General features: G+C 41.8%; 1 protein-coding gene across 3 annotated transcripts in view; it reads left to right on the top strand.

Annotated features, from left to right (window-relative positions):
* Positions 1–27,451, top strand: part of mtss1lb (MTSS I-BAR domain containing 2b) — a 58,234-nt gene that overhangs the window by 19,271 nt on the left and 11,512 nt on the right. Inside the window, exons 4-14 of one of the 3 annotated variants that reach the window (XM_026377810.1) lie at positions 17,487–17,571; positions 18,429–18,520; positions 19,860–19,934; positions 20,951–20,959; positions 22,739–22,896; positions 23,036–23,143; positions 23,241–23,338; positions 24,651–24,798; positions 25,100–25,174; positions 26,900–27,082; positions 27,275–27,440. In XM_026377810.1, coding sequence (XP_026233595.1) covers positions 17,487–17,571; positions 18,429–18,520; positions 19,860–19,934; positions 20,951–20,959; positions 22,739–22,896; positions 23,036–23,143; positions 23,241–23,338; positions 24,651–24,798; positions 25,100–25,174; positions 26,900–27,082; positions 27,275–27,440 — 1,197 coding nt within the window. Of the gene's footprint in view, positions 1–17,486; positions 17,572–18,428; positions 18,521–19,859; positions 19,935–20,950; positions 20,960–22,738; positions 22,897–23,035; positions 23,144–23,240; positions 23,339–24,521; positions 24,799–25,099; positions 25,175–26,899; positions 27,083–27,274; positions 27,441–27,451 lie in introns of all 3 variants that reach the window. The other 2 variants (XM_026377808.1, XM_026377809.1) reach the window with 2 other exon arrangements.

Genomic DNA, 27,451 nt, shown 5'->3' on the forward strand with positions numbered 1-27,451 from the left:
TCTGTACAATTAAACTACTATTTCACAGTCTCACAACAAACGCCATTAAAGCAGATAGTGTTGATGGCAGCTAATGAAGAAGGGATTTGCTATAGTTGTGCCATGTTGTAGAACTCTTTTGGGTTATGTATCAGATTTTGCAGCCAGCAAGAAATATTGCAAGCCGCTAGCCAGAAAAAAAAAAAAAAAAATGATATAAGCAAAAACAAGTTTTGACGACTGTGCAAAAAATAGCTTTAAAGCACTGTTGTGGGAAATCTTGATCATTATTGTTAAGCACTGTCTCACGTTTTACACTCTGTATGTTGCTGATATATAAGTTTCAGTTCTCTAATAAATCTGTTTAATGCTGAAGAAAAACCCTTGTGCTCCATAAGTTTTTTTTTAAAAACCTTTTCACTCATCAGCTCCTTGTAATGGTAATGATCGCGATGATGCATCTCTTTGTCTACTTCCTCCACCTCCTACTCTCTCTGCAATATAGCAGCAGTAAAGAAGCTGGGTCAATCCCAGGACTCTCACTATGCACTGCTGGCACGGGGCACGGCAATAGAGTGTGCATGCAAGTGCGTCTGTGTGTGTGTGTGAGTGTACGTGAAAAGAGTGAGAGATGATAAGAACGATGATGAGATGGTACAGGATGTCTGAGGGTTTTATTGCCAAGCTGTGTGCATGCATCCGAATCCAAGGCTCCGTAATGAATATCATAAATCTTATTAATACATGCACATGCCTGCATAAAATCACGCATACAACATGTAGACAGAGGTGAAATCCCCATCATTCCCTGGATGAGAAATGTGCTAAAATGGAAGTTACATTACAAAATGATGAGGCACCATGTAGGAGAAATGATTAATGCAAGACTAACTTGTTTCTGTGATCATTTGGTTACAGCAACGTTGTGTTGACAGACTTGATAAACTGTGAGTCTACCCTTTAAAAGAAATGCAGAAGCCAAGAGTAGAGTTCTGTATGGTAAGTTTCAATTTGTCCAGTCATAAGACAAATGTGAAAACATCACACGTTTTATGGTTTAAAACATCATCTTTGTGTGCACGGACGCCCAAGCTGGTGCTATTTCTACACCGCCATACCTGCGATGATGGAAAACGATCTGCAGCCTCACATGAGAAAGAACGAGAGTGATTTGATTTGCAATAATCAAGAAGTCAGCAGAAACGGGGCTAGCGTTTATCTCAACTACAGACGGTGGGGATGGGAGAAAAGAGGCTGGAAAAGTCATTTCCAGCATGTTTACCGTCTTCAGTGAAGCCAGAGGAAGGGAGCTGGGGGGTGGGGGGTGGGTGCAGGAAGCAATGAAGTTTATGGGAAATGTGGTCTTGATTTTGAGAAACGCTACCGCTCATGATTCCACTGGTGTGACATAGAGGCTGCCAATGCTCCTGAACGCGGTCTCAAGACTTTACACTAATTATACCGAGGTAGGACTTTCAATTTGCGAAGCTTCATCAGCGTTTAAAACCGCTACACGCAGCACATTTAAACCTCAACAAGAGGGAGGAGGACTCGCGTCGCTTTGGCGTAAACAGAGAAGCCCAGATCTGAGGCACAGTGGCGCTGTGTAGGGAAGAACGGCCTAAATATGAATGCGACTACATAGTAGTGAAATGATAGAGATCAACAGTTGATGACTGTTTCAGGGCTCAGAGGAGTGAACTGATGACTGTAGGAAAACACAGAGATCCTTGAAAGAACATTTGAGTGTAGAGAGCAATAAAGACAGAGAATAGACAGAGGACTGTTGTGGGGAAGTTCTTCAACAGCAGGCCTGTACGTACTGTCGCTGTGTCATCTGACTCTTTTAAACAGTATTAGAGACATTATAAAATCGGTATTGTTGCATCTTGTGTGCAGTCAAAGTTCTCACCTACACATGAAGTACTTTTTATACCAGGACACTTCTTCACAAGTCGCCACAACTTCAAAAAGGCTCTTCCAGCAGTTTTACGGTTAAATACATCTTATGTTCAGACTGTGGTTGGGTTTAGCAATTTAGTTGTGATTGCTCCCTCACAGCTATGGAAAGGCAGACGTGCAGGTGTGTGTTCACCGGGCACAATAAAACTGTATTCTACACCCCCTCATTAGCTAGCTGTCTGCCTGGCAGGGCCCTCCATGCTGACTACACTGATGACTCCCCGGGTGGGAGGAAGAGAAGTAACACTCAGATGTGAGGCCATTCAAGTTAATACAGCTACACACACATGCAACTCAGCAAGAGTGCTTTCCCTTATTCAGCTTGCAGCATCCCACCCACCCACCCCCCCGTCTGCAAGGTTAACCAGCAAGTTATTAACACCCCTCAGACACTCTCTCACACATGCAGTTCAGACATACATGCAAATGACAGTGGATTGGAAGTTTTCACTGTGTTTTTACAACATTGAATTATGGTCAGTTTAGATTGTCTTTATATTGTGCCCATGAACGTTCAATGGTACTCTACGAAGTGATCTAAAATTCAATGATTTAGTATTCAGTGTTGTAAAAAGTGTAAGTGCGCGTGTGTGTGTGTGTGTGTGTGATACATGCGTGTCTCCCCTTTTCTTGCTCTGAGTCTGACATGGATCTGTCGTTCTTTCAGCCAATCACAAAAATGTGGGATCACATTTAAGAGCATGGTTGCCAGGCAACAAGGAGAGAGAGAGAGAGAGAGAGAGAGAGAGAGAGAGAAGTGGTGGCAGAGAAAAAAATAGCCATGTTGTTGCCAAGAGGAGAGGAAAAAATCTGAGCACGATGGCTTAATTGCATTTCACAGATCACATGGCATTCACTGGATTTACATTTGATCTGATACAGCTGAACCAAAGTGGTTGATCCGGGGTTTTGTGACTTGGATGATGGTTTGTTGGCTAAATGACGCTATCTTAACCCTGCTGTGACAACTGTAAACATGTTCGTGACCTATCATTTTAAATGTAATGATCCGCCTTATTCCAAGTTTGAGGAATTCAAGCATGCTCACAGATTGTAAACAAGCCAACGCTTTATATCTTGTTAAGGGATGGAGTCCAACACAAAGCATGTGTGTATATTATTATGGGGTTTTATAAATCTTTATAGTCAGCTGTTGACTGTCAGTACTACTGTATATCACAACTTTGGGCTGTTTGTCGCCTCATATCATTTTGTTGCCAGACGGTTAAGATGTCTACCACCAGGCGTCCGCTTCCCGGTTGCATGCCGCTATGTGGCATGTCTCACCTCTCTCTCCCTGACCTTGTTCCTCGTCCTTTAGATTGTCAGCGATCCGAACACAGACAATACTAAATAAGTTAATAAAACACATCATGATCTTTACTTCTTCACTGAGTAATGAAGTGTAATGAATTCTTCATTTCAGATGTTCAACTCTGGACTCTGGAGAACTTTTTCTTTCTTTCCCACCCTCTTTTTTCCAGGCTATGTCTGAGAGGCCTGTTGTTGTGGAGAGCTACAAAAACAACATTATTGTCTTTAATTAAGCCTCAGCCACAGTGTGTATCTATATTCCCTCCCTCTATGCCCCCATCCCCTTTCTCTCTCTCTCTCCCTCCCTCCTCCATGAAGCTTTTTTTCTGTCACTCATTTAACTGCACCACACTTCCTCTACACTCATCCTCCTCTTCCTTCTCTTTTTCTCCCCTGCTCCTTCTAATTTCCCAACACGTTTCTCCCATCATTCCTTTGCCCTCCTGCTTCCCTCTATCCCTCCCTCTGTCCCCCTGGCAGCTCTCTAAGGACATTTCCTGATGTCACAGTGCAGTATTGTCCCAGAGGTCAACAACACAAGACACGCTCTGTTGTGCGCACACGCACACACACATGCAGTGCACTCATTCGGCAAGCATGGGAAGCTGAGCTTCGTGAGTCTCGCTGCTCCAAGGCCAAGTCCCGTTTAATGAGACAAGAGGCTGAAGTGACGAGTGCTATGTTTGTGAGTGTGTGTGTGTACATGTGCATGTGCATGGGTAGTCACTGATATACTGTATTTCTTAAACACCAGCAGTACTAAGCTCTCCATTTTAAAACTTTCTTTCAGCAAGATTTAGTAACTCTTACTGAATTTGTTAAAACTGACACAGTGTGTGTGTGTGTGTGTGTGTGTGTGTGTGCTCATATAGCGAGAGTTAAGTGTTAATCTGCAGCATTAAGAGCCATCAGCCAGGCGTGATAACTGGCATGTCTGATGCTGGCTCAGCTGTACACACACACACACACACACCTACACACACACAAACACACACACACACACATGTCCTTGTACTGCTATCATTCCGAGGACTCACTTCTTTAAACCCTGTAGCGTAATGGTCACGACTACACACCTAACCTCAGCCCTATCTTGAAACTCAAATGGATTCCCCACTGAAAAACTTTTGAGCATCACTCACACGCTGCAGGCTTGACCAGTGGTGGGGTTGTATTTATGGTGTGGGGGTGATGATTCAGATTACCAATAAGGCAATTAAATAAAAATTCAGCATATTCACAAATTCGAAAGGTTTTGTCATCTGTGTGTCGTGATGGCACAGCACTGCCTCTGCATTACTCATCAAAGCCCTGTGGATAAGGAAGTAGTCATATTTAGTCTGCATTCAGATTTTGGCACGTATGCAACATATTCCTCCCTGCTTTCATGTTTGTTACGTATGTGCCAAAGAACGTTTCCATTCGTCCTTTATGATGCAGTGTCTATTTGTGCACAGGCAGCTGTGTGTGTGTGTGTGCGCTTCATCCTCGTCTGTTCATTTTTTAAAAATGTGTTTCCATGGCAACAGTGGCACACACACACACATTTGCCCATGTGTTATGTTCTGGGGATTCTCTGTCTAACTCTTTATTCGCCCATGTTCTTTAATACATCTTATTAAAAGTTTGTTTTTGTTAGCATGTGCTACAACTTAATCAGGCAGCTGTGGTCGGAAGCACCAGAATGTGGTATCGGTGTATTTTAATAGCACAATAAGAATATAGACAGCAAGTATTTTTGTGTAGTCTCTGACAGATTTATTCTGTGTTGACTTCCACCAGCTGATGGGAAGTTATTTGCTATTGTCACAGTAACCGTTCTCACTGTTTGATGCTGGATAGAAGCACCTTTAGTGAGAGACATTGTCCGCCTGACAGCTAGAACCCCTCAAAACTACATACAACATTGCCTTCCTAACAATGTGTGTGTGAGAGCACAACATGATCAGAAATAAATTGTGTTGGATTCAGTCTATGTGATTATAAGTTGGAGGGATTGGCTGTGCTGTGTCACCAAAAAATGAACCAGCTTCTTCTGTTGTCCCCATTTCTCCTCCAGCAAAACATTATAAAGCTTTTATATACAATGGAAAGGTGGCGTATTGGTGCACTAAACGCAACTTCAATGTGCAATAGTGCAGTGGATAGTTACAGAGTTAGATATAGTTAGATACCAAAATCCCCTGGCTGTATCTGTGTGTCTATGAGTAAAAGTCTGTGTTAATGTAGGTGTTGTGACCCATTGTTCACACATTCTGTTAATTTTGCTCCAATCCTGTTCTCTGTATTGCTGCATCTCTAGGGGTCAGGAGAGTGCAGAGAGGTAGAGGAGCATACATGATGCCCTGACTACATTACCCACAATGCTATATTTAGACCACTGCAGTGTGTGACTCAGCACAGCCAAACCTAACTGTGGTTTGACAACACATAGCTGGCTGGTTATGTTGCTACACTATACAGTCGCAAGAAAAAGTATGTGGTTTTCTGCATTCATATGTCATAAAATGTGACCTGATCTTCATCTAAGTTAAGAGTATTAATAAATACAATGTACCAAAAATAAAATAAAAAAATAGCACAAAAAATTCTGATCTTTCGTGTCTTTATTAAGAACAACTATAAAAACTTCACAGTGCTTGTGGAAAAACTATGTGAACCCTTTGAATAATGACCAAAAAGTTAAGGAAATTATTTTGGAGAAGTGGACTAGAGCTACTTCAACTAACAAAAACCACTCTAATACGCTTACGTGAACTATGCCTCTCCAAAAGGAGCTTTCAGAGGATCCATGATCAGGAATGTTGTTACAAAGTTCTTCCTGGAAGAAGCTAAAATTCTGATCCACAGCTAAAGGGAGAACCTGGTTGAGGTCATAGATTTGATGACAAAAGGTTCACCTACTTTTTCTTGCCACTGTATGTACAGTTACTTGCATAAATAATGACAATGCTGTTTTAGAAAAACTGGTTCATGAATACAGCATCTTGAAAACCACAAGTTCTGAAAATCAGAAGACATAAAGTCCAGTCAGTTTTTGTTATATAACGCAAAATGATCTACAAAATACTACAGTTTGTACAGAATATGACACCTTCAGTTTGGAAAACTACATATTACATAAAATATATAATATACATGAAATGGTTCCTGTAATCAGTGGCATTTTTTATTAATTCTATATATCAATAGGGGTGTACAGTATTAACCCAAGATTAAACAGACATTAACATATAATCATCATCAAACTGCAGGGCCACTGCAAGTAGAATTTCATATATTGATATTATATTCTTGATGTTAAAATTCGAAAGGGTACCGCACTCAAATTAAACTTCAAACCTCAGCATCATATTTGTATTGATGACAGGAAAGATATCAGATCAATATCAGGTGCACAAATGCAGTTTCAATTGATTTTCCTTTTTATTGATTCTAGTTCAGTGTCAGGTTTCTGAATTAAAGAGAATGAAACAATAATGTATTGTATGAGGTTGTGGTATTGCTTTTTCATGATAAATGCATCTCAATCCATGGTAATGACTACTGGCTGCACAGTGGCCTGTGATTTGTGCTCTTGGTTAGAGGCTGCAACAGGTAAAATGAGGTCACAATTGTTTATATTTTATATTCTTGCCTTTTGCTTTACAGCACAAATCCTCTGCTTACTGGTAAACAGAGACAGGCAGACAGATTTAGGGCACACCTTTTTAAGTACCACTGTTTACTTTATTCCAGCATTTTTTTTCTCTTTGTACAGTTCATGCTGGCCTGTCTGGTTTTACTTTCTCTGGTGGTATTTTTAGCAACAGAAAGTGTCCTTTGCCAACAGCCTTCCATTTTTGAGTATATATGCCCTGTCTGGAGGCCCGTAGTTCAGCTCTGCTTTGGTCTCTTGGGAGACGGTGTGTATCTGTATTTCGATTTGTACATTTGTGTGTGTGTGTGTGTGTGTGTGTGTGTGTGTGTGTGTGTGTGTATGTAAGTAAGAGAGCCTCTGTAATCAAAGCCAGAGAATGTGCATGCTTTCCCAGACCCAGCTGATTCCACTCTAAAGGATTACACCAGCACACTCTGTGTACTACAGTATCCAGGCATATTAATGGCTCCAAGGTGCTGGACTGTAGGGGATGTGTATGGACATCCATGTATATGTGTTTGGAGGGCATTGGACCTCCTCAACGTTGAGGCTGTTTGCCAACTGGTCTGTCGTTGCATGCATTTTAGTTTTATGTTTTAGTGAGTTTTATGTTTGGTTTTCAGGAACTCAGTCTTTGAATTGCAGTGAACTAGTGTGGGAGAATGGCTAAGATGGGAAACTGTGACATACATGCAAGAGTGACAGCAGTATGCCTTAACAAGCACTTATCTATAGAACAACAGTGCAAATACACACACAAAGAATCTGTTGTCTCAAATTACTTTTGAGAGCATTTGGCTCTGACCTTTCACCTCTGTCTGTCCAACACAGAAGCACTTTGGCTTCCATTCCTGTGATCAAGGTGACTTTTATCTTACTTCCTGTCTCACTGGTTGTCATATTTCTGCTCCAATTATCACTATACCATTTTTCTGGCATTCTGATTAGAGTTAGCTAGTTAGTTATATGGCTCAAATTTGACCCACAGTATATATATATATATATATATATATATATATATTTAATTGTATGTGGCAACATCAATATGTAATCAGATTTTCAAGAAAATGAAGCCAGATACTGTTTATGCAGAATAACCAGATGGGAATCGCCGTTACTGCACTCACAGTTAGAAGGGCAGTAAACACACAATGAGAACATTTTACAGTATAACACAAAACAGCTTTTTCTAATGGATTGTATAAACTGCTGGATCAATGTGATTTATTTCTGGCAACCGTGACTGATATAAAGTCCAGAAAACATAAATCAGCTGATAATATGAACAATGTTTGGAACTTCTCTTTTTCAAGTGAAAATCACTGACAACCTGTAAGACAGAGTGCTATAATTTTAGGAAGCACCTAATTGAAGATTATGTAAAGAAAAATCTTACAGTGCTTATTACCTTAAAGGGTAATTTGAGTATGCTGAGTCATTAATAGTAGCTAATCAGGCCTGAACGAGCTATAATCACTGTACAGTTTGCACTAGCTCCGTTTAAGCCACAGCACACAGGCTGACATTTTGGCTCCGCTTTGATAAGACAGAAAGTGTTTGATCACCACTGGTCCAGACAGTTTCCTCACTCTCTCACATCCCATTAGGCTTTTCCAACACTTCATGGGTAAATTTCCTTTAGTTTTGTGAATCACCCAGCTTGTGATGCGACTTGTCAAAAAATAAGTTGGGTTATGTGGATGTAATTGTCTGTCTCTTCTTCTACCTGACTATATTTCATATATAAAATCAGTAACATGTCTCCTGCATGTCCCGGTAGGCTGGACGCGATTTTCTTATTTCACCCTGTAAATAATAGATAGGAGAGATGAAAGGATTCTTGTCCTTCTTGTTATGGCCACACTATTTCTTAAAGATTTATTAATGCTCTCCACTTTCCTAAGGCGTCTGGGGACATAACTGACTCTGGAAATCATCATCTGTGCGACACTGTGCAGCGTAATGGGTCGCCGAGGACAGCGTTTGATAAGTAAGCAGCAGGACTTGCTGCCAAGAATTTGTATGCAAAATGTGATAGATATGCAAACAAATGATTATTTTTTTTCTCTATGATAACACGAGGAAGATAAATTCTTACCATCGGGGGGGAAATAGAGGGCAAAGAGTAACACTTATTCTCAGCAACACTGAGAATGTTAAGAAATGCCAATGAAAGCAAACTTGAAGGGAAACAGCTTATGCGTTATAACTGTTTTATCCCTGACAGCGTTCGTCAGTTCAGCTGTCACTGCCACTCTTATGCTCGTGTCACCGTGGCAACGGCAGTTGGTGTGAAGAGATGGGCTTTGACAGGAAGTGACCTCGCCATAACCTTCTGACTGATGCCACGGGTCCGGGGAGGGGGTTCAAAGGCCAGAACTGTGTGTGTGTTTGTGTGCGTGTGACTGGAAGAATTTCTGACTGACAGGATAAGTTATAGTTCCAGTCCTATTGAGGCATGAAATATTCTAGCTGGATGCCCTGCTGGAGTTTGAACAAAGCCGTTTAGAGTTCAAATCAGGTTATGCTTGCTGTTGGCTTAAGTTATGCTGACACCCTCTCAGGAGACGTCCTCCTCCACTATTCAGATTTCAAACACCTTCTTCTACTTTAGTCTCTAGCACACACAGTTATCATTTCCTCATCAGGGTGCAGCCTCCTCATTAAGTGTCCAGCACCTTTTCAAATAGATTTTACAATAACAATGAGAGAGAACTAGGTTTAAACATAACTTAATTCACACTTAGTCTCTATGACAATTTATAAGTCACATGATTTATCAGTGGAGCAAAGAGATCCAGATCCTCTGCTGCTGGTCTTGGGGCCCTGAACTGGGCCAATTTTGGTCACAGGGGTCTCTAGCCCCTAGCCCTCCCTCTGCCCCACAGACTACTTCACAGACACAAGTTGAAGGTTTGGCCGTGGCCAACACAATTCCCTGACTTAAACATAAGTGAAACAATGTGGTAGATCTCACATGGAGGAACTGAAAGAGTTTTAGCCGGCTACAAGAAAAAATGTTTGGAGGGTGTGATGTCTATCGAAGAGCATTCGCTGCACAAATTCACACTCCCTGCCACAATGATGTTTGTGCTTTAACTGAATTTGTTGAATTGTCTGCACTTTTATCCCAATCTGAACATTTCCCCTTTCTCTATGATGTCATTTGGAAACAGCTCCTAACACTTGTTGTTGTTGTTGTGGCTGTACAAGCACGCTGGCCTTAACCTTTTAAGCTGAAGGTAAACCCACTCGCCACGAGCTCATTTAAAATTTATACACCGGCTGTAAACACACACAAATCAACAATTGCACTCACTTGTTGTGGAGCTGTGATATCGAGCATTGGGGTTCAGGTTATCTTTGTAACCTATAAAACCATCACTAGATGTCCTCTTTATTTTCGTTCTGATTGGCTAAGGCACATTAATCTCAACACTGATCACCACTTCGTTAAGCTACATTATTGATTTTAAAACCTAACAAGCTTTAACACAGTTGCATCTTTTCTTCTCCTTATTAAAAATCCGTCCAGACCACGTCGTCTTGTGGCTTATTGCTTTAGTATAATGTATCACACTCTAATGCATTCCTACAGAGTGTGCTATTGGAGGATTTACCCTGGAATACACTTCAGTGTGTGTACTGTAGACGCTGTTGTATCAAAGACTGATGGCTTGTTTTGGTGAGGGTGAGTGGCTGCCTGGTTGTCTGGGAAGCACAATCCCTGACTTGGTTTCATGGTGAGAGCAGAATCTAGGCCTCATGAATAATTCGGCTTTATGTCTGGCGCTGCTACTACTGCAGTCTCTCTGCCGCTGCCTGTCTTCCCCTCTTTAATCTGTGCCCTCAACACCTCTTCTTTACCCTTGTTTTTGTCTCTCTCACTCTCTCTCTCTTGTGGCCTAACTCTCTCCCCTCCTCTTATTGTTGCTGTGTCACCGCAGAGATGCTGGTGTCAGGGGAACTGATGGCCGGTTGCCGCAGACATCTGTAACCCTGGCAACTGCTGCCTCACCTGATCTGGCATTAACCCTCTCTGCCTGTTATCACACCCAGGACACAAAAGCACTGCTGCCCCTCCTCCCCTCTGTGTTCATGTTCCTCCACCCTGTATGAGTGACTATTCTCTTTTCTGACATTGCCCTCCTCCTTCCAGTCCATTCCTCTTCCCATTTTTACGTACTGTTACGTACAGTGACATTGAATAAGATCTGCTAATGCACAGAGGCTGTTGGATTTCCAACAGCAGCAGCAGCAACAGATGGCTGAAAATGATATGGAGAATTTTACCTCTGTAGCCATAATAGGCTGTTATATAGGTTACATGTTCCGAATAGTTGCTAGAAAGTCTGTGCACAAAGGTCATGCATAAAGAAGATGTGACCTATTCATTGGTGAGAAAGAACGACAGAAGACAGTTTTGTTGTTTTCCACTCCCCATAGCAGACACTGCCTTAGTTAATGAAACACATGTTTGTTTTAGAAGTGGGATGTGCCGACCGAAATTTGGAGCGGCTTCTCATTAAAGCTACAATAAGATAATGGATGGAATCAAGCTCTCGGTAGCACAAGACCTGGAAATCATTTCACTCCACTCTGCCTCCCTCTCCTTGGTATTAGTCGTATTAAATTACAATAAATCAGAACAGCAACACTTACTAGTCAAGCAGAAATAATCTTTGTGTGATTTGGTGGTGTTCTTTATAGTCCTGTTAGGTGAATATGTCTGCGTTGCTGCCAGGCTGGTCAGTGAGTGTGGGTCACAGAAACTTTTGATTGATTGATTTAGAACATCAGGGCCCAGGTATGAAAATAACATGGCTGGCTACATACTTACTTGTGGCACCAGGACGGAGCTTTATTAATACTTATAGCTACTACTACTATTCTCCTGCAGGTATGAGGTGGTGAAACCTGAGGCAGTTCTTGTTGTTTTCCTGCTATGTCAACATTTTTGTACCAGGAAATATAGTACAAAGTATGTACCAATGTTCACAGGTACAGGTTGAGTTAGAGGTACAGTGCTCATACTCTGCTCTACCACTGTAGGAAAGGGCATGTGTAACGTTTTAGGTAAATTCCTGTTCATTGATTGCTTAATGTGCTTTAAACTAACGACTTTCCTAAGAATGTTGTTCCATTAAAATGTCCACACACTCGAGCCTGTTCTCTTGATTAATGGGCAAATATAAATCTATAAAAACAGTGCTGCAATTTGCAATGTGTATGACACACTACTAGAAGAATGACTGTAAATACAGGCCTGAGAGTTGTGTGGAACCAGTCAGAAGAACACCAAACAAGAGCATTTGTTCTTTAATTAGTCATAAAATATACCAGAATAGAACAAGTGAACGGTCACAGTCCCTCATATCTGTGATAATAATGATAATAATAAAGATTTTTAAGCATATGTGTGTCTTTCTTGATCCAGAAAATTACTTTTTGACTGTTTACTTTTTTCCCCATCACTTGATGTGACATAAAACACACACACACACACTCACACACTCACACACCCGCTGAAACATACATGGATGAATTTTGTCATTATCATTTAGTCTGGTTATCACTGCCATTCATTCTTCCAGTTGCACTTTTGCTTGCATTGCACAGCAAATGGAGAGACAGAGGCTGATGAATCCCTCTGCAAGATCATAGATAATAGTTGCCATGGAGATGCACTGGTGGGAAGGCCACATACGCCCCAGGCAAAGAAACACAGAGAGAGAGAGAGAGAGAGAGAGAGAGAGAGAGAGAGAGAGATGCATGCTATCATTAGAGAGCAGACTCGTTGAAATTCTCTGGGAAAGTAATGGTATACAGCAGCACATATGTTTTATGACAGTAACTGGAGTAATGAAGTACCTGTAAACAGTCTGTCCTGCTTATGTTAAGTCTTCCCTAAACATTTTAACGTCCAAAGATGATGACAAAGAAAACAGCGATTAGAAAAGCTCTGCTCTCTCTCTGCTGTTTCTCTGTTTAACAGTATCATCGTACTTGTGCTCCAATAAAACTGTGGCAAGTTGATATTTGTGCTTTAACTCACAGCACGCTGTTCATGCACATGTGTGTGTATGTGTGTGGATCACCGTCTGCAGTGTACTTTTCCAGTTTCCACAGTGTGTGTGTGTGTGTAGTATTCCCTCACTGTCCTTCAGTCTCTCTCTCTTCCCCTCTCTCCCTCTCTCTTGCAGTTCAGTTCAGACATTTGTTTCCGTAGCAGCAGACAATTTGACCTTAGCAACCAACATTCAGATTCTCACCTTAGCAACAGGCCAAGATCTGCGCTGTCATGGAAACCGCAACAGACCTGTCAGTTAAGTCAGTTGCTAGGTGACAAGGAAGAGTAGTTGCTTTGCCATTCACTGGGTAGATACAATTTCCCTTGGTTTGTGACTACATGTGTGCAGAAATATATGCCTCTTATATCGATATAGAACATCAACCAACATACACATACAGTAAATCATACATTATACTACATCTGCCAAACTTCCGGGCTAATTTTCGCTACCTTGCGTGGGTGGGTCTCCCTCACACTTCCATAAACACTTGTATTTTCAGAGGGAGTTTTGCGGCCAGGAAAAACTGATCAAAAGCAGGAAAGGGAGTGCAAGTGAGAGGAAAGGGAAGGAAGGAGGGTAAAGTCATGTTTCCCAGGAGGGAGTCCTTCCCTCTCTTTACAGGACAGACGACAGAGGGAGGGGCGTTACAGGGTATGAGGTTTATGCTGAAATACTGGTAAACTTCATTCATTCTGACTAGAGAAGCTGCTTTATGAATGAATAAGCTTTTATGAATCTGATTAGCTGCATAGTTTTTCATTGTCTTTGCATTTTGTTGGACACCAAATAAACCTTATTACGTAAAGTACACATAAACTGTAGATCAGTGGTCCCGAAGCCTGGTCCTCAAGGCCCACTGTCCTGCTTGTTTTCCAACTGACCCCTGTCATAATCAGGTGTTTTCAGCCAATCAAAAGTTAACAGCAGCTGCTTCCAATCAGTTTTTGATAGGCTGAAAACACCTGATCCAGGTAATCAGCAGTGGGTGGAACGGAGGCAGTTGGGAAACAAGCAGGAAAAGAGGGCCTCGAGGACCAGGGTTAGGGACGATGAGAGATGACTACTGCTGCTTTCTTGATCAAAAATAAACCAGCCTCAAACTCATTTTACCTGTAACTATACAATAAAATCACCCACATGTCCTGTGTGCTGACTAACAGGTTAAAAATGTCCACTGAAGGATAAACTGATTAGATTTTTAGTGGTCAAGGGTCAAAGGTCAGGAATGCCTGGAAAGGAATTTCATTACATCTGGCACACATGTCTGATTAGAGCGTGGCCCTGGACAGACAACCACAAGGTGCTGCATAGTGTTTTGGTTAAACCTGCATTATTTTGGTCAGGAAGTGGAAACGGGAAGTAGGTTGTAACCACTGTAACTGTATAGTGAAGCACTCACCTCTTTACAAATCCAACCAGTCCCTTTTTTGTCCACTTGATGAATTTGTTTTCCTGATGATAGAAGCTGTAGAAATGGAATAGTGTTACTAAAAAGTGCATTGCAAATTCTTATTTTTAGATGTATTAATTCCTGTCTTCAGTACATTTTCTTCCACACAAAACCATCACACCACCTAAATATGTGAACTAACTAAATATGTGCACACTCATTCAAATATTCACATTTTCAAATCAAAACGTGCAGTTTTATTTGGATCTTGGTTGGATCTTGGAAGAAACAACCAAGCGTTGTTCACACCATAGGCACTTTTAGTTCATATAAAGTGCTAAAACCTTTTTTATTTGAGGCTAATTAATCTGACCTACACACACACACACACACACACACACACACACACACACACATACACAGTAGCTGCAATCCAGATGTGAGTAGTGTGTGTTCTGCGCTGCCCCTCATCTTGTTGTTGATCTCCTTTGGAGTCTGAGAGGCATGGTAATAACAGAAAAACAGGAAGAGAACCATCATAAATGCAGAGATCAAACACACACATACACACACTTGGCAGTAACTCTGGTCCCATGGTTCCCCTTTCCAGCAGTGAGCTCATTAAAATGTGCAAGACGACCCCTCTCGTCTTCATGCGCTCTCATGTCTCCTCCAGCACTTCTCCTCTCCTTTCTTCCCATATCTACCTTTTCAGTCAATATGAAATTTCACGCTTTCGATCGTTATGATTCGTTACGTCACTCTCTCCTCACGTCAGTTGCACGATCCACATACTGATTCGGGATTAGATCACACTGAGAGCTCACGGTTCGTAATGCTGGTTCATTTGTACGACTGATGCATGCGTGGTGTTTACTTGAAGAGTGTGTGTGTGTGTGTGTGTTTGTATGACTGTGTGTGTGTTTGGGGGAGGGTGGCTTTAGTTTAATGAATGGTTGCCGGGTAGAACAGGAGGCGTGAGGGAGGAATTTGTTAATTATGAATGGAGCACTTCTCCCTAGATGTGGACAACACACAGTATGCATGTGTGCATGGATTTGCATCAGTTGAGTGTATGGCTATGTGATAGCATGATTGAGTATGATTCCTAAGATTGTTTTAAGTAGGGGGTTATTGGTTTCAATCTGCAAAACATTGGTGCTAGGAAATAAATCTACCAGCAGGGGGCGGTAGTATGTGTTCATCTTAAAAAAAAAGGGAAAGCAGAAGAAGGCCGATGACTGTAAATGGAGACGTTCACAGACGGCCCGACATCAGCCGATGGTCGGCTGTCATCTTGGTTTGTCACAGTCCTAACAAGAGAAAATGAAGCTTATCCAACTTAGCACATATACCACCTGCCACCCTAAACTACCTGGTCTTTTAAGTGTACTTAAACAGTTAATCATACATTCAAAAGCTCATGGGTTGGTAAATACACAATGAGTGTATAGAGAGTCTCACTTGTGAGTGAATGCAGCGTCCTTGCAAAAAGTACAGTGCAGTAGAAAGTGTCTCCTCTTTGTATGAGATAATAATGGTGTGGAGGTTGTGGTAGTGGGTTGGCATGTAACCCGAGCCCTGATTTCCCACAGCTATGGTCTTTCTTTAATCTTGACCACGGTGTCAGATGCAGAAATGTTGTCTGCTAAATGTCCACTTTGACATCTACAACTGGCTCATTGGTCAAACTGTTGACATCTAACAGCGTTGAACATAATTCAAGGTTCTGCAGAATTTCCAATATGTTCTTGAGCAGCGATGTGATTGAATTTCCGTGTGCAGCATGAACTCAAGTCATTTGGATTTCCTGTTGCCATGCTCACACACATCTCAGCACAATACGCTATACAATTTACAACATTACAAGTAAAAATGAGATCAATGTCTTAAACAAACATCTATCCATTATCCTGACTGCTTGTCCTCTCAGGGGTCGCGGGAGTGCTGCAGTCTGTCCCCGCTGACATCATCCTGTGAGATACTCAACCCCCTCTGTTGACCAGAGATGTCCATGCAGAATTTCACGACAATCCATTAAATAGTTATTGAGACATTCCTGTCTGGACCAAAGTGGCTGATTCATGGAGCATCTGATATTCCCACTGCTCATATGTTACTCCAGATCTTCTGTGTTCATTTTTCATGTTAACATTAGAGTTTCTTTTCCCAAAGTAGAATAGAAGTTAAGAAAAATTGTAAATCTCACATGTGCTCCAACATAATCTTAATCTTTGAGGGTTACTGGGGACGGCTGGGTTCACCCTGGACACGTGCACTCACATTAACACGTTTTGGCTCTTTAGGGCCACCAACCAAGCCAATTGCATGTGTTTGTACTAGTCCAGGAAACCATGAGACAAAAATGAAGAGGAAAATATGAATGTAGTGCAGAATACTTCCGAATAGCGCTGCATTCTACTGTTTAAGCCCATGTAAGCCCTCATGATAAACAGTGTCTCTCGAGGAAATCCCACTGGGCTGCTGTTTAATCTGGATTTTGCAGTGTGTACATTTCAAAGGGAGCAGTGACTCTAGTTTTATTTAGTGTACTGTATACTCTACAAGCTTTAGCTCAGCTTTCAGTTCATACTGTAGCTTGACAGTGAAGCTACGCTGTCGATTTCTCGCCGAGTTCCACCTGCACACTTGCGGCGGCAGAAGTTGCAGCTCTGAGCACCTTGTTTGGACCGGCAGCGCTGTCTGCCATCTCTTAAACTGACTTCAACTCCGGGGTCAGCTTTTTCCACATGGATCCACTCCGCCTTAAAATAGACTCGTGTTTACAGTTGCAGGTTACCCGCTCGCGGAACGGGGGCCCTGAGCGCGCTCCCACAAACACACAGACTCACAAAACGCTACTTTATTTGGACGAAGCCCGGGCTGTGTGTAGTATCTACTCATGGCGGATCGGTGTCTTGTGTAAATACTGGCTGAATGTGAAAGGATACTTGGTAGTTTTCAACTGTGTGAAGAATGTAATGCTTTCACTTGACACAGCACACTAATAGCTGTAATGTAAACAGTGATCGCAGCTTTGTGTGGAACATAAAAAGAGCTGCTTGTCTTTGTATGTGTATGTGTGTGTGTGTTTTATCATATGAACCTGGCTGTTTCGTGTTTCCAGGGGCAACCAGAGATATTGGTTCAGCTCTGACCAGGATGTGCATGAGGCATCGCAGCATTGAGGCCAAACTTCGCCAGTTCACCAAGTAAGACAATGTCCTCCTTTGTTTCCTTCCTTTCTTCCTTCTCACTGTTTCTATCCTCCCTGACCTCCTTCCTTTACCTCCCTTTCTTCCTTTGCCCACCATATACTGTTTTTGCCCAAAGCAAAAGACCTCATGTGTGCCTCCATCTAAAGCTGAGCTTGTAATGAGGGTAGTGATGGGACTAATGTTTGGGGAGTGTGTCTTGTCAGCTATGTGGATTCCATTAGAAAAGATTCCTCTGTCTGTACATATTAACATTATTGTAAATAAATACAACCATCGGTATGTGACACAGACCGCTCTGGAACGCTCCTCAAGTCTGTTTTCAACCATTGTTTGCCTTTTCCTTCAATCTGGATACTCTTTAATGACTTTTCCACAGCAAAAGCTATTACACTGATGTTGTTAATGATGATGATGATGATGATCTATGGTAATGACATGGCTCCCTTTAAATACAGAGTCAGTCTAAAAGCTCTTGTGGGTCTATAATCCTACATTTACTGTATGTTAGAGCATTTGGATCACACATGTAAGTTTAGACAGGAAGGAAGGCCACCGTTCCAGATACTAAAATTATGAAGTGGAACAACACATGGAGGAAATTAATCTAATGATCTAATTCCAGAAATATACCGTAGCCTCTCATTTTCTGTGGGACTTGGTGGTCTGAATCTGGGGTGGGAGGGGTAGCTGCTGTTTACACTGTCTTGTCAAGACACCGCTCTGTGGAAATATCAGTCCTCTGAATTATTTTCTATGAGAACAAAAAACCTAACGAGATGTTTTCTCTCGATTTACATATATATATATATATATATATTTATCTGTATTTTTCTTTTCAATCTCTCTTACAGTGCTTTGATGGAGAGTTTGGTCACTCCTCTCCAGGACAAGATTGAGGACTGGAAGAAGACAGCCAACCAGCTGGATAAGGATCACGCCAAAGGTAGGAGCAGGTGACAGGTTATAATGCTACTTCATGAAACTAGTGAATCACCTGCTCAAAATAAATGAAAGCCAGGAAAACAGTAAGAACCTCGTGCACTTTGCATTCATGTTATTAAGAGACTACATTTGTTGTCAAATACCAACCCCTGATTTTAAATGCTTTTGGCAACTAGTGGTTCAATAAATGTCACCATGTCGAGTCTGGTTGCATTTAATATGTACATGCATACATGCAAACTGTTCTAAGTCAGCCTTTCCAACTTGTAAGTTTACTAAGATCAAGTCATGCTAAGGGGACAGACTTTTGTAGACGTAAGTGTGTTAAATCCAGCTTTTTATCTAGCTTTTTATTTCTGGCCATTGTAGATTGATTGGAATCATAAATGTCTCAGCTTGTGTAAGGATCATAAATGCTCTCATAGAGCTTATTTTCTGCCATAAACCAAAGCACAATGGAAAAATGCTTTTGGTTTTTCACTAAGGGAACCAGAGTAAGGTTAACTTCTTGGGGTTAGCCTACAAATATACATGACCCCTACTGCACTCTGTTACTGCAATACTGGTGAGGTACCAAAAAACAATCCAGGAAGTCCAGCTTGATTAATATTTCCATAACTTTGAAGGCTTATCAGACCCCAAAGCATAGCACAGCTGTTTTTAATCCAACCTTAGTGAAAAAACTATAGATTGTCATTATTCTGAGTATAGTACAGAGTAATTCATCAGGAAGGAGGACTTGAACGTATTTGATTGTCCAATGCTTAGACAATGTAGATACTTTTGTTCTTTACCATTACTGCTAAATTATTGCTGACTGGAGGTCACAGTGCACTTTACTGATTGTACTGTCATTAGTATTTTTTTTTTTTTTTTTGTATTACAAAGAACTTACAAAGCCCTTTGTAATACAATTAGTCCACATACAGTACATTATAAATACTGATGAATAGACACAAATAGGACAGCAAAGCGGCACCTTGTGCTGTAATATTATGGAGGAACAGTTCATCACTTCTATTACTTTCTGCATCTCTTTTTACTTTCTAATCATATGTACTAAATTTTTATAGAATTTCATGTTTGCATGTAAATCTTGTTGATTTTAGACCGACCGTACTGCTAGTTTGGAATGATAGCCACAAACCAGAGATAATGTTCAATGATGTGACTCAAATTACTGACTCAAAGTATTTCACCCCAAGCGATGGAAAAGTCTTTACCAGTAAGCTCTTTAGCTTCTGGAAGCAAAACTGGATCAATACAGTCAATGCTGGAAATGCAAGATGAATTAAGGGCTTTACATTTGCGTTGCTGAAGCATCTCTGTTCATCCTGCAGAGTACAAGAGGTCACGCCACGAGATCAAGAAGAAATCATCGGACACCATTAAACTTCAGAAGAAGGCTCGCAAAGGTAACGGGCAGCACTCGAAAGGTCAAATGATGCTGTGCAAATTCAATCAGACTCGATCAGATTTACTGGTATCAGTGGTGGTTCTGTGTAGCTTATGTACTTTAACTGCGGATTTACATTAGTTTTTATCACCGTAATCACCTTGATCTCCCTACTGTTGCTAGTAGTGCCAGAGAAAGGCAAACTCACACTAACACTAATTCCTCGGCCATAAACTGGATCGAATGTTGATCTGTGGTTTGTATGTGATTGGGGTCCATGATAAACGCATTACAGACTAGTAACATACAGTAATAATACAGGGATTACATTAAATGCCAAAACACACATGCAGAAAATTATGCAGTTATTTGCTGAGCTCAGGAGCCACAGGCAGACATGCAGGCTGCAGCACGTTAACTGTAGGTTTACACTACCATCCAGTGGCGAAAGCCGGCCTCGCAGCTCATTTCTCATTTGTCCCGAAACACTTCACTGAACGATGCAGCAGCCAATAATTAGTGGTGTCTTATTAGAGCAGCTCTCGTTCAGTTGCCAGGCAGATGAATACATACACGCAAGAACGTTTCGGTGTGATATTCTGATTTTAAAACACAGTATGTTCTCTATCTGTACTACAGCCCATAGACCTGTTTGTGTTATATGTAAATCATTTGGGATAAATACATAGTGGTAACATTTAACTGTACAATAATAATAACAATACCTTCAGTAATCAGTAAAGTGACAGTGAAGCAGTGCAGTGTGTGGTTATTATTTCTGGGTTTAGCTTTTGGTTGCAGCAGTATTATTTTGCTCTAACCTGTGGCACTGCAGCTGTCTTGTGATGGCTTCTTTATACTAACCTTAACCATGAGTTCTGCTATTTCTCTCTCACCCCCCCTCCCCCTCACCCCCCTTGTTTATCTCCGACCCCACCCCTCCTTATTTTGCTTTCTTTTTGCTGTCCCCCCCTATTCCTCTGCTACTGTCTCTCTGTCTCTCCCGCCCTGTGGTATTTGTGCCCCCTGTAATAGAGATCCAGGGTAAGTATCGGCCTGTCGCTCACTACTATGCCACATCACCTCCTTTCTCACTCACATTCCTAACGTTGCCCTGTAGATTACCCAGCTGAACTCACTTCATTGAGCATATTACTTACAAATAGTTTATTCTCAGAATTAGATTGTTTTTTATTTTGAAATATAAATTAAGCCAGCTGCAATACAATGACGTTTTAGAGGTTTTGTCTCCTGGTGACCGACTGGAGTTCAGCTTCTATAGTTTTATAGTTTGACAAGCTGGAGATATGCAGTTTCACCCCAGTAATGCATGATGTAACTTTAACTTTTTCATATATGACTCCTGCATGACTTCTGTAGCTGCTGCTATCAGCTTTGTAGCCACGCTGCAGGCTTTCATTCTGCTCTCATGGTACCCTTGCTCTCATGTTCTCTTTTTCATTCTTTCTCTGTTACTCCACACTTCTTGGCTGACTTTTGTGAAAGCCATGATACTTCTGAGTTATTTCACTTCCTCCTTTCTCTTCATTGCATTTTTTTTTTTTTCTGTTAACAGCAGATAGAATTAAGATTTTCAACACAGTTCTTAAACAGATGGCTATTGTTTGTGCTTTGGCTCTGTTCTGTCATTACACTGAATCTGGAATGGCACAGTGACAGAGGAAATTTCATACTCTCACACAGTATGATCAATATTTTATGGATGCATTCAGCCTAAATCTTAGTTGACACATAATCAATAGTCTTTAGCCAAATCCATGTGTCATGATGAATCCAGCATCTGCTGCTGTATAAATGCGAGTATCCACAAGGCAGATTTTTTTGTGCACTTGAATTTTACTGCAACATAATGTGGCTTCAACAGCCAAAATTCAGTGTTTACACCAAACAGAAGACAGATAAAGTTATGCATAGTTGGTAAACGTAGGGGAAGAGAGCCAGATGGTTCCCTTAGGAGTTTGTGGAGACCAAAACAGAGGTGAATATTACATGTACTTGACAGGTGAATACAAACATGACCCTAAATGAATGCTAATGTTGCCCTATGACTACCTAGAGGTGTATAAAAGCACTTGTTTGATCTGTCCCGGGTCATTTTAAGGCTGCCTCTGTTCAACTGCCTCTGGAACACATAGATCTTGATCCTGCTCACCTCACCTCACCTCTATTTATTTCTAAAATTTTAAGCAACATTTGGGCGTAGAGGGAAACAGTTCCAGTCTGGGTTCCATCAAAAGCACAGCACAAAGCCAACTTGCCTTAGAGCCACGAAGAGCCATCTTATCTCACTGCAGTCAGATCATAGCTCAAACTGTTCTTCTTGATTTACAATCAGTTTCGCTCTATCTCTTGCAATGCTGATGATGTCCAACTGTATGTACAAGATTGTCTCAATCATTCAATCAATCAATCAATAATTTCTTTTTTTCATAACAAAACGGAATTCCTGACACACTGTTGATTCCACATAAAAAAATTAATAAAGCACAGAGCCAAAACATTAAGCAAGGTGTCACTGATTGTTTAGTGGCATTCAGTTTGATAATCAATATGTAAGTTTGATGGAGCAGTGCATTATGGGAAGCAGAGGCTGCTGCAAAGACATATCATACTGAGCCCGAAGTGTGTCATGGCTTGTTTTGTTTACCCACACATAGCAACTACATCTTTCTTTCTAACCACTTTGTCATTCAGTATTTTTCTTTCCTTTCTACCACTATCTTCTCTCTGACCTGACTCACTCACTTCGAGCTCATTTTTGTTTTCCCCTCTCGTCAATACTGCGTGACCTGCACATATCAGGACGAGGGGACCTGCAACCTCAGCTGGACAGTGCCATGCAGGATGTGACCGACATGTGCCTGCTGATGGAGGAGACGGAGAAGCAGGCAGTACGCCGCGCCCTGGTAGAGGAGAGGGGCCGCTTCTGCACTTTCATTGGCTTCCTTCAGCCTGTTGTGGTAAGGAGATAGAGGAAAATGGCAGGTGGTGTAGTGGGGGGGTTGTATTGAAATATCACTTTTTGCAGAAAATCTCATGGACGGCATGGAGACCAGAATCATATAAGACTAATTGTTTTACTTATTTATATATTTCCAGAATGGCGAGATTGCAATGCTAGGAGAGATCACTCACCTCCAGGCCATCATTGATGACCTCACTGTGCTAACAACCGATCCTCACAAACTGCCCCCTGCTAGTGAACAGGTGAAAGAGAGATACAGCTATAACATGTAGAACACACATAAAAAAAAAAAACTTTAAAAGTTGAACTCCTAATTCAATTTCTCTCTGTGTGTCTCAGGTGATTATTGATCTGAAGGGGTCAGACTACAGCTGGTCCTATCAGACCCCTCCTTCATCCCCAAGCAGCTCTGGCTCACGGAAAAGCAGCATGTGCAGGTACACACACACACACACACACACACACACACACACACATATTCACACATTCACGCACACAGACACACCATATGCCCAGTCTGCAGTGTTCCTTGCAATGATTTTGAAACTGTCTGTGTGAGTATCAGAAAGAGGAGCCTTCCCTAATGTTTGGTTGCACTGTGATGTCAGTCTGTGTCAGTCCATTGTTAATGTTTGTGCAGTCATCTTCTGAGTTTATCGGAATCGTCACATAAATCAACCATGACATTCAGACAGAGAAACAGCAGCTGGTTTGGTCATAAATAGTAGATTATCTGCTTCAGTCTAAAGAACCAGAAGAGTTCCTGCCTTGTTACACTGCAAATGTTCACAATATTCAAATTTGTTGAAATGAATGCTGCTAGATTAACACTAAAAGGTCAAATGAATTCATGTTAATCTTTGTCTGAAAACTGTTTCATACACATGATCATGTGAAAACAACAAAGAGAAGAAAAAAAAAAAAAGTGCATGTGTGTAACCTGTCTGTTAGTGCACGCTGTAGCAGTAGCAGTACAAGGAAAGCCCTTAAAGCATGCCAACAGTGTGTGTGTGTGTGTGTGAGTATGTGTGTGTGCACTGGATGTTCATAAGCTTACACACTCTCTGTCTACCCCCTTCTCCCTTTTTCTTTCCCCTCCCTCCTCTCCTTACCACAACCATCATTCTCTCTGTGCTTGTCTCTTTCCCTGCTTGTCTGTCTTTTATGTATTCTTTTTTTTATTTTGTCTCTTGTTCGTGTGCACTTGTGATTCGCCCTCTTTCTCTCTTGCGGGGTGTTTGGTTACCTGGTCTCCTTTTTTCTTGTGGTTCTCTGCTTTTAACCCGTTGCTGGTGTGTGACTTTAATGCGTCAACGCATTGCGGGTTTTCACTAACCCGATGAACAAACAACTTTGCGGTGAACTACTCCTGAACTTCAACCTATCGTGTAACCCAATCGCAACCCCACCTCCTTCCAATCATCACTTTTTCATCTTTATCATTAACCACCCATCATATCATACCTCTTCGTAACTGTATCCCCTTTAACACATCTCTGTAATCGTGCTCTATCTCTCTAAATATTGTCCTTACTCCACATTGGCACCCACTACCTTCATTCTTTACTCACGCTCTTCACCCCTTCCGCACCCCCCCTTCTCCCGCTCCCCCCCTTGCAGCAGCGTCAACAGTGCCCACAGTAGTGCCTCCCGTTCATCGGGGGGAGGCGGTAGTGGTGGTATAGGCGGTGGAGGTTCCCAACCCCACTCACCCACCTCCTCCTCCTCTTCCTCTTATCGCTACCGTAGCAGCCTGCCGCATCAGCCTCCGCCACCGGGGGGCATCGCGGCACACCGTCTCAGCAGCGTCTCCTCCCATGATTCTGGCTTTGTGTCCCAGGATGCAAATATCTACTCTAAGCCCCCTTCGCCTATGCCCTCGGACATCACTAGCCAGGTACAAATGGTTTATCCACACACTGAAATACACACATGTATTTGTATGTTGAATGAATCATAGGGATGGGATTTAAGATGCAACATGAAGAAATTAGTAATTGATGTCGTTTGGAAATCTGCTGTGGTGGTGGTCTTGTTATCATATGGTCCAGAATTCGATACCTGCTAAAGGCAAAGGTTACAAGTTATTACTTTTGGGAAATCAACAATAATTATCTCACATCACAAGCATATTAACTTTGTTTTTGGGGGGCGGTGCGGGCTATTTATTTTTCTATGTGTGAATCTTCTTAAATCAGAAGTCATCCAGCTCAGCGTCATCAGAGGCCTCGGAAACGTGCCAGTCAGTCAGTGAATGCAGCTCCCCTACCACTGTAAGTACGGCTATTTATACTGTGCTGCTTGGTTTAACACAAAAACCACAATGAAAGAATGAAAAGCATATAAAGTGTGTCACAAACGCAAAGGATCTGTTTGGATTATAGATATTTCTATGTTTGATACCTCGATATTGGTAAATTTTAAAATTAATACAATCTTGCGAAAAAGATCCAAATTAAACTGATGAAACAATTGACTATGCTATAGCCTTACTTTGTGTTCTGAGGGTCAGTACCAATTTCAAAGTTTGTGTTCCTGCATCCATCAGTGTTAATAGAAACTCTGAATCTTAAATGTCATATATCGCCATCAGTTGTGCAGCATATATGCTCTTCTAACCAAAACTGGATTTGGTTGCATTTTCTTAATTCAATGAAACACTTTTTGTTTTTAAATGCGGTGCATGGTGGTGACACCTGAAGCACCTCATTTAAAGAAACATCTCTGCTGTAATACATGGTTGGACACCTACAGTAGTGCTATTTGCACTGGGAATCCTGGTCACCTTATGGCCAGACATTATCTAGTAGCCAACACAAGTCTTATATATGAATACCAGTTTTTATGTGCTATACCAGAAGCGCTCCTGTTTTGAATTCCTTTGGTTGCTTTTATTCACATTCGAAATCTTGACTTTGTATCCTTTGATCCACCTGCATATCTGTAAGCAAAAGCAAACAATTTCAACAATACTTTGTGAGGCAAATGTTGTGATTTTAAGCAGCATCTGCCACCCACAAAGAACCTGATGGCACTAAGCGTGTGATCCATCTTTAATTTGACTAACACACGGTGTCGAGACTGTGTGTCCCCCGCATTCACTGGTTATCTTGATGACGTTTTGCACAACCATCATGCAGCTGTTCATCTCATGACCTTTCTAATCTATGCGGTAGCTGTGCAGTTCAGACTTCACTGATGTAGTAGTTAAACTAATTACGCTTATTTGCATATAGTGCCATTGCAATGCATGGTCAACCTCCTGCTGATGTGCTTCTGCTTTTCGGTTTCACACTGAGGGCTTGGTGTGCTGTTGGCCCAGTGGTCCTACACCACAGCTGTCTCTCTCTCTCTTTCACTCTTGCTTCGTGTCTGTTTTTTTCTTCCTCTGATGACATGACTATGTCTCTTGTCCCGCAGTTTGGCTCGTCCTTCGCTACTTTCCGCCCCGCTTTCTCTCACTCTGGCTCCACCCGGCCTCTCTCTGTCATTCTTCCTGTTCCTGCGTCCCCACCCTATATCCGCCCCCCCGGATCCAGCTCCTCCTCTCCCACATCAAAGGTTCCTATCTGGAAGGTTTGTTCTTCACTCGCTTCCATTTATTATGTTGCACTTTTGCTTTTGTTTCTGTTTCATCATTCCATTAATGCACGGAGTTTATTTTCTTTTCATTTTAATTATCTTATTAACTCATAACCCATTTTTTTCGGCCTCTCACTCACTGGTTCTGCAATCCACCTACTACAGATTCACTAAAACTAAGCAGGGTGTGGAGAGCTGAAACTCAACAACTTCAACCTTCAAACCTTCAAATGCTTAAAAAGTCCCCAGTGCACCCACACATCCACACTTTTCCAAGCACCCACACACAATCCACCCATAAAGGCCCCCTCTCTCTGCACGCAGATGAAGGGCTTCAAACTGCTGGAAAGTGGACAAGTCACTTGTGCTAATGCTACCTGCTACTTCCTTCTTATTAATTCCACTCACCTCTTCAGGATTGGTCTAAAGCAGGTCAGTATGAGCAGCCAATGGCTGCCGCAGCGGTTCAGAGGAGAAAGGAACCCCTCGATAGGCTGAGAGAGAACGAGGCGTCGCCGAGCTCTCAGGGGTACGCCGGGCCATCGCACCCTGATGATGGGCAGAGATCCAGGATGATCCCGGCTAACATTGCTGCCAAGGTAAGGCTTAAAAATAAACCAAAGCAATCGGCCAGACATTTGCTAATGTATGAAAGGCTTATGTGGTGGTACCTGGATTACTGGAGCTCATCATACATATCCAACCTTTAATGACGGAAAGGATGAAAATAATTACTTCCAGTTAGAATGTCTATTTTAATTTCATTGTGGCCTCTCTCTGTATGTCCTCAGCATGGAGACGATGTTTCACCAGCAGCCAGTGACCTGGCCATGGTGCTGACCAGAGGGCTCAGTATGGAGCAACAGAAAAGCAACAGAGACTCCCTTCAGTATTCCAGTGGATACAGCACAGAGACGACAACCCCATCCTGCTCCGAGGACACAATCCCTTCACAAGGTGAAAGTCAA

The sequence above is a fragment of the Anabas testudineus genome, chromosome 3 (genome assembly GCF_900324465.2).
Source record: "Anabas testudineus chromosome 3, fAnaTes1.2, whole genome shotgun sequence".
In the NCBI taxonomy this organism is placed as follows: domain Eukaryota; kingdom Metazoa; phylum Chordata; class Actinopteri; order Anabantiformes; family Anabantidae; genus Anabas; species Anabas testudineus.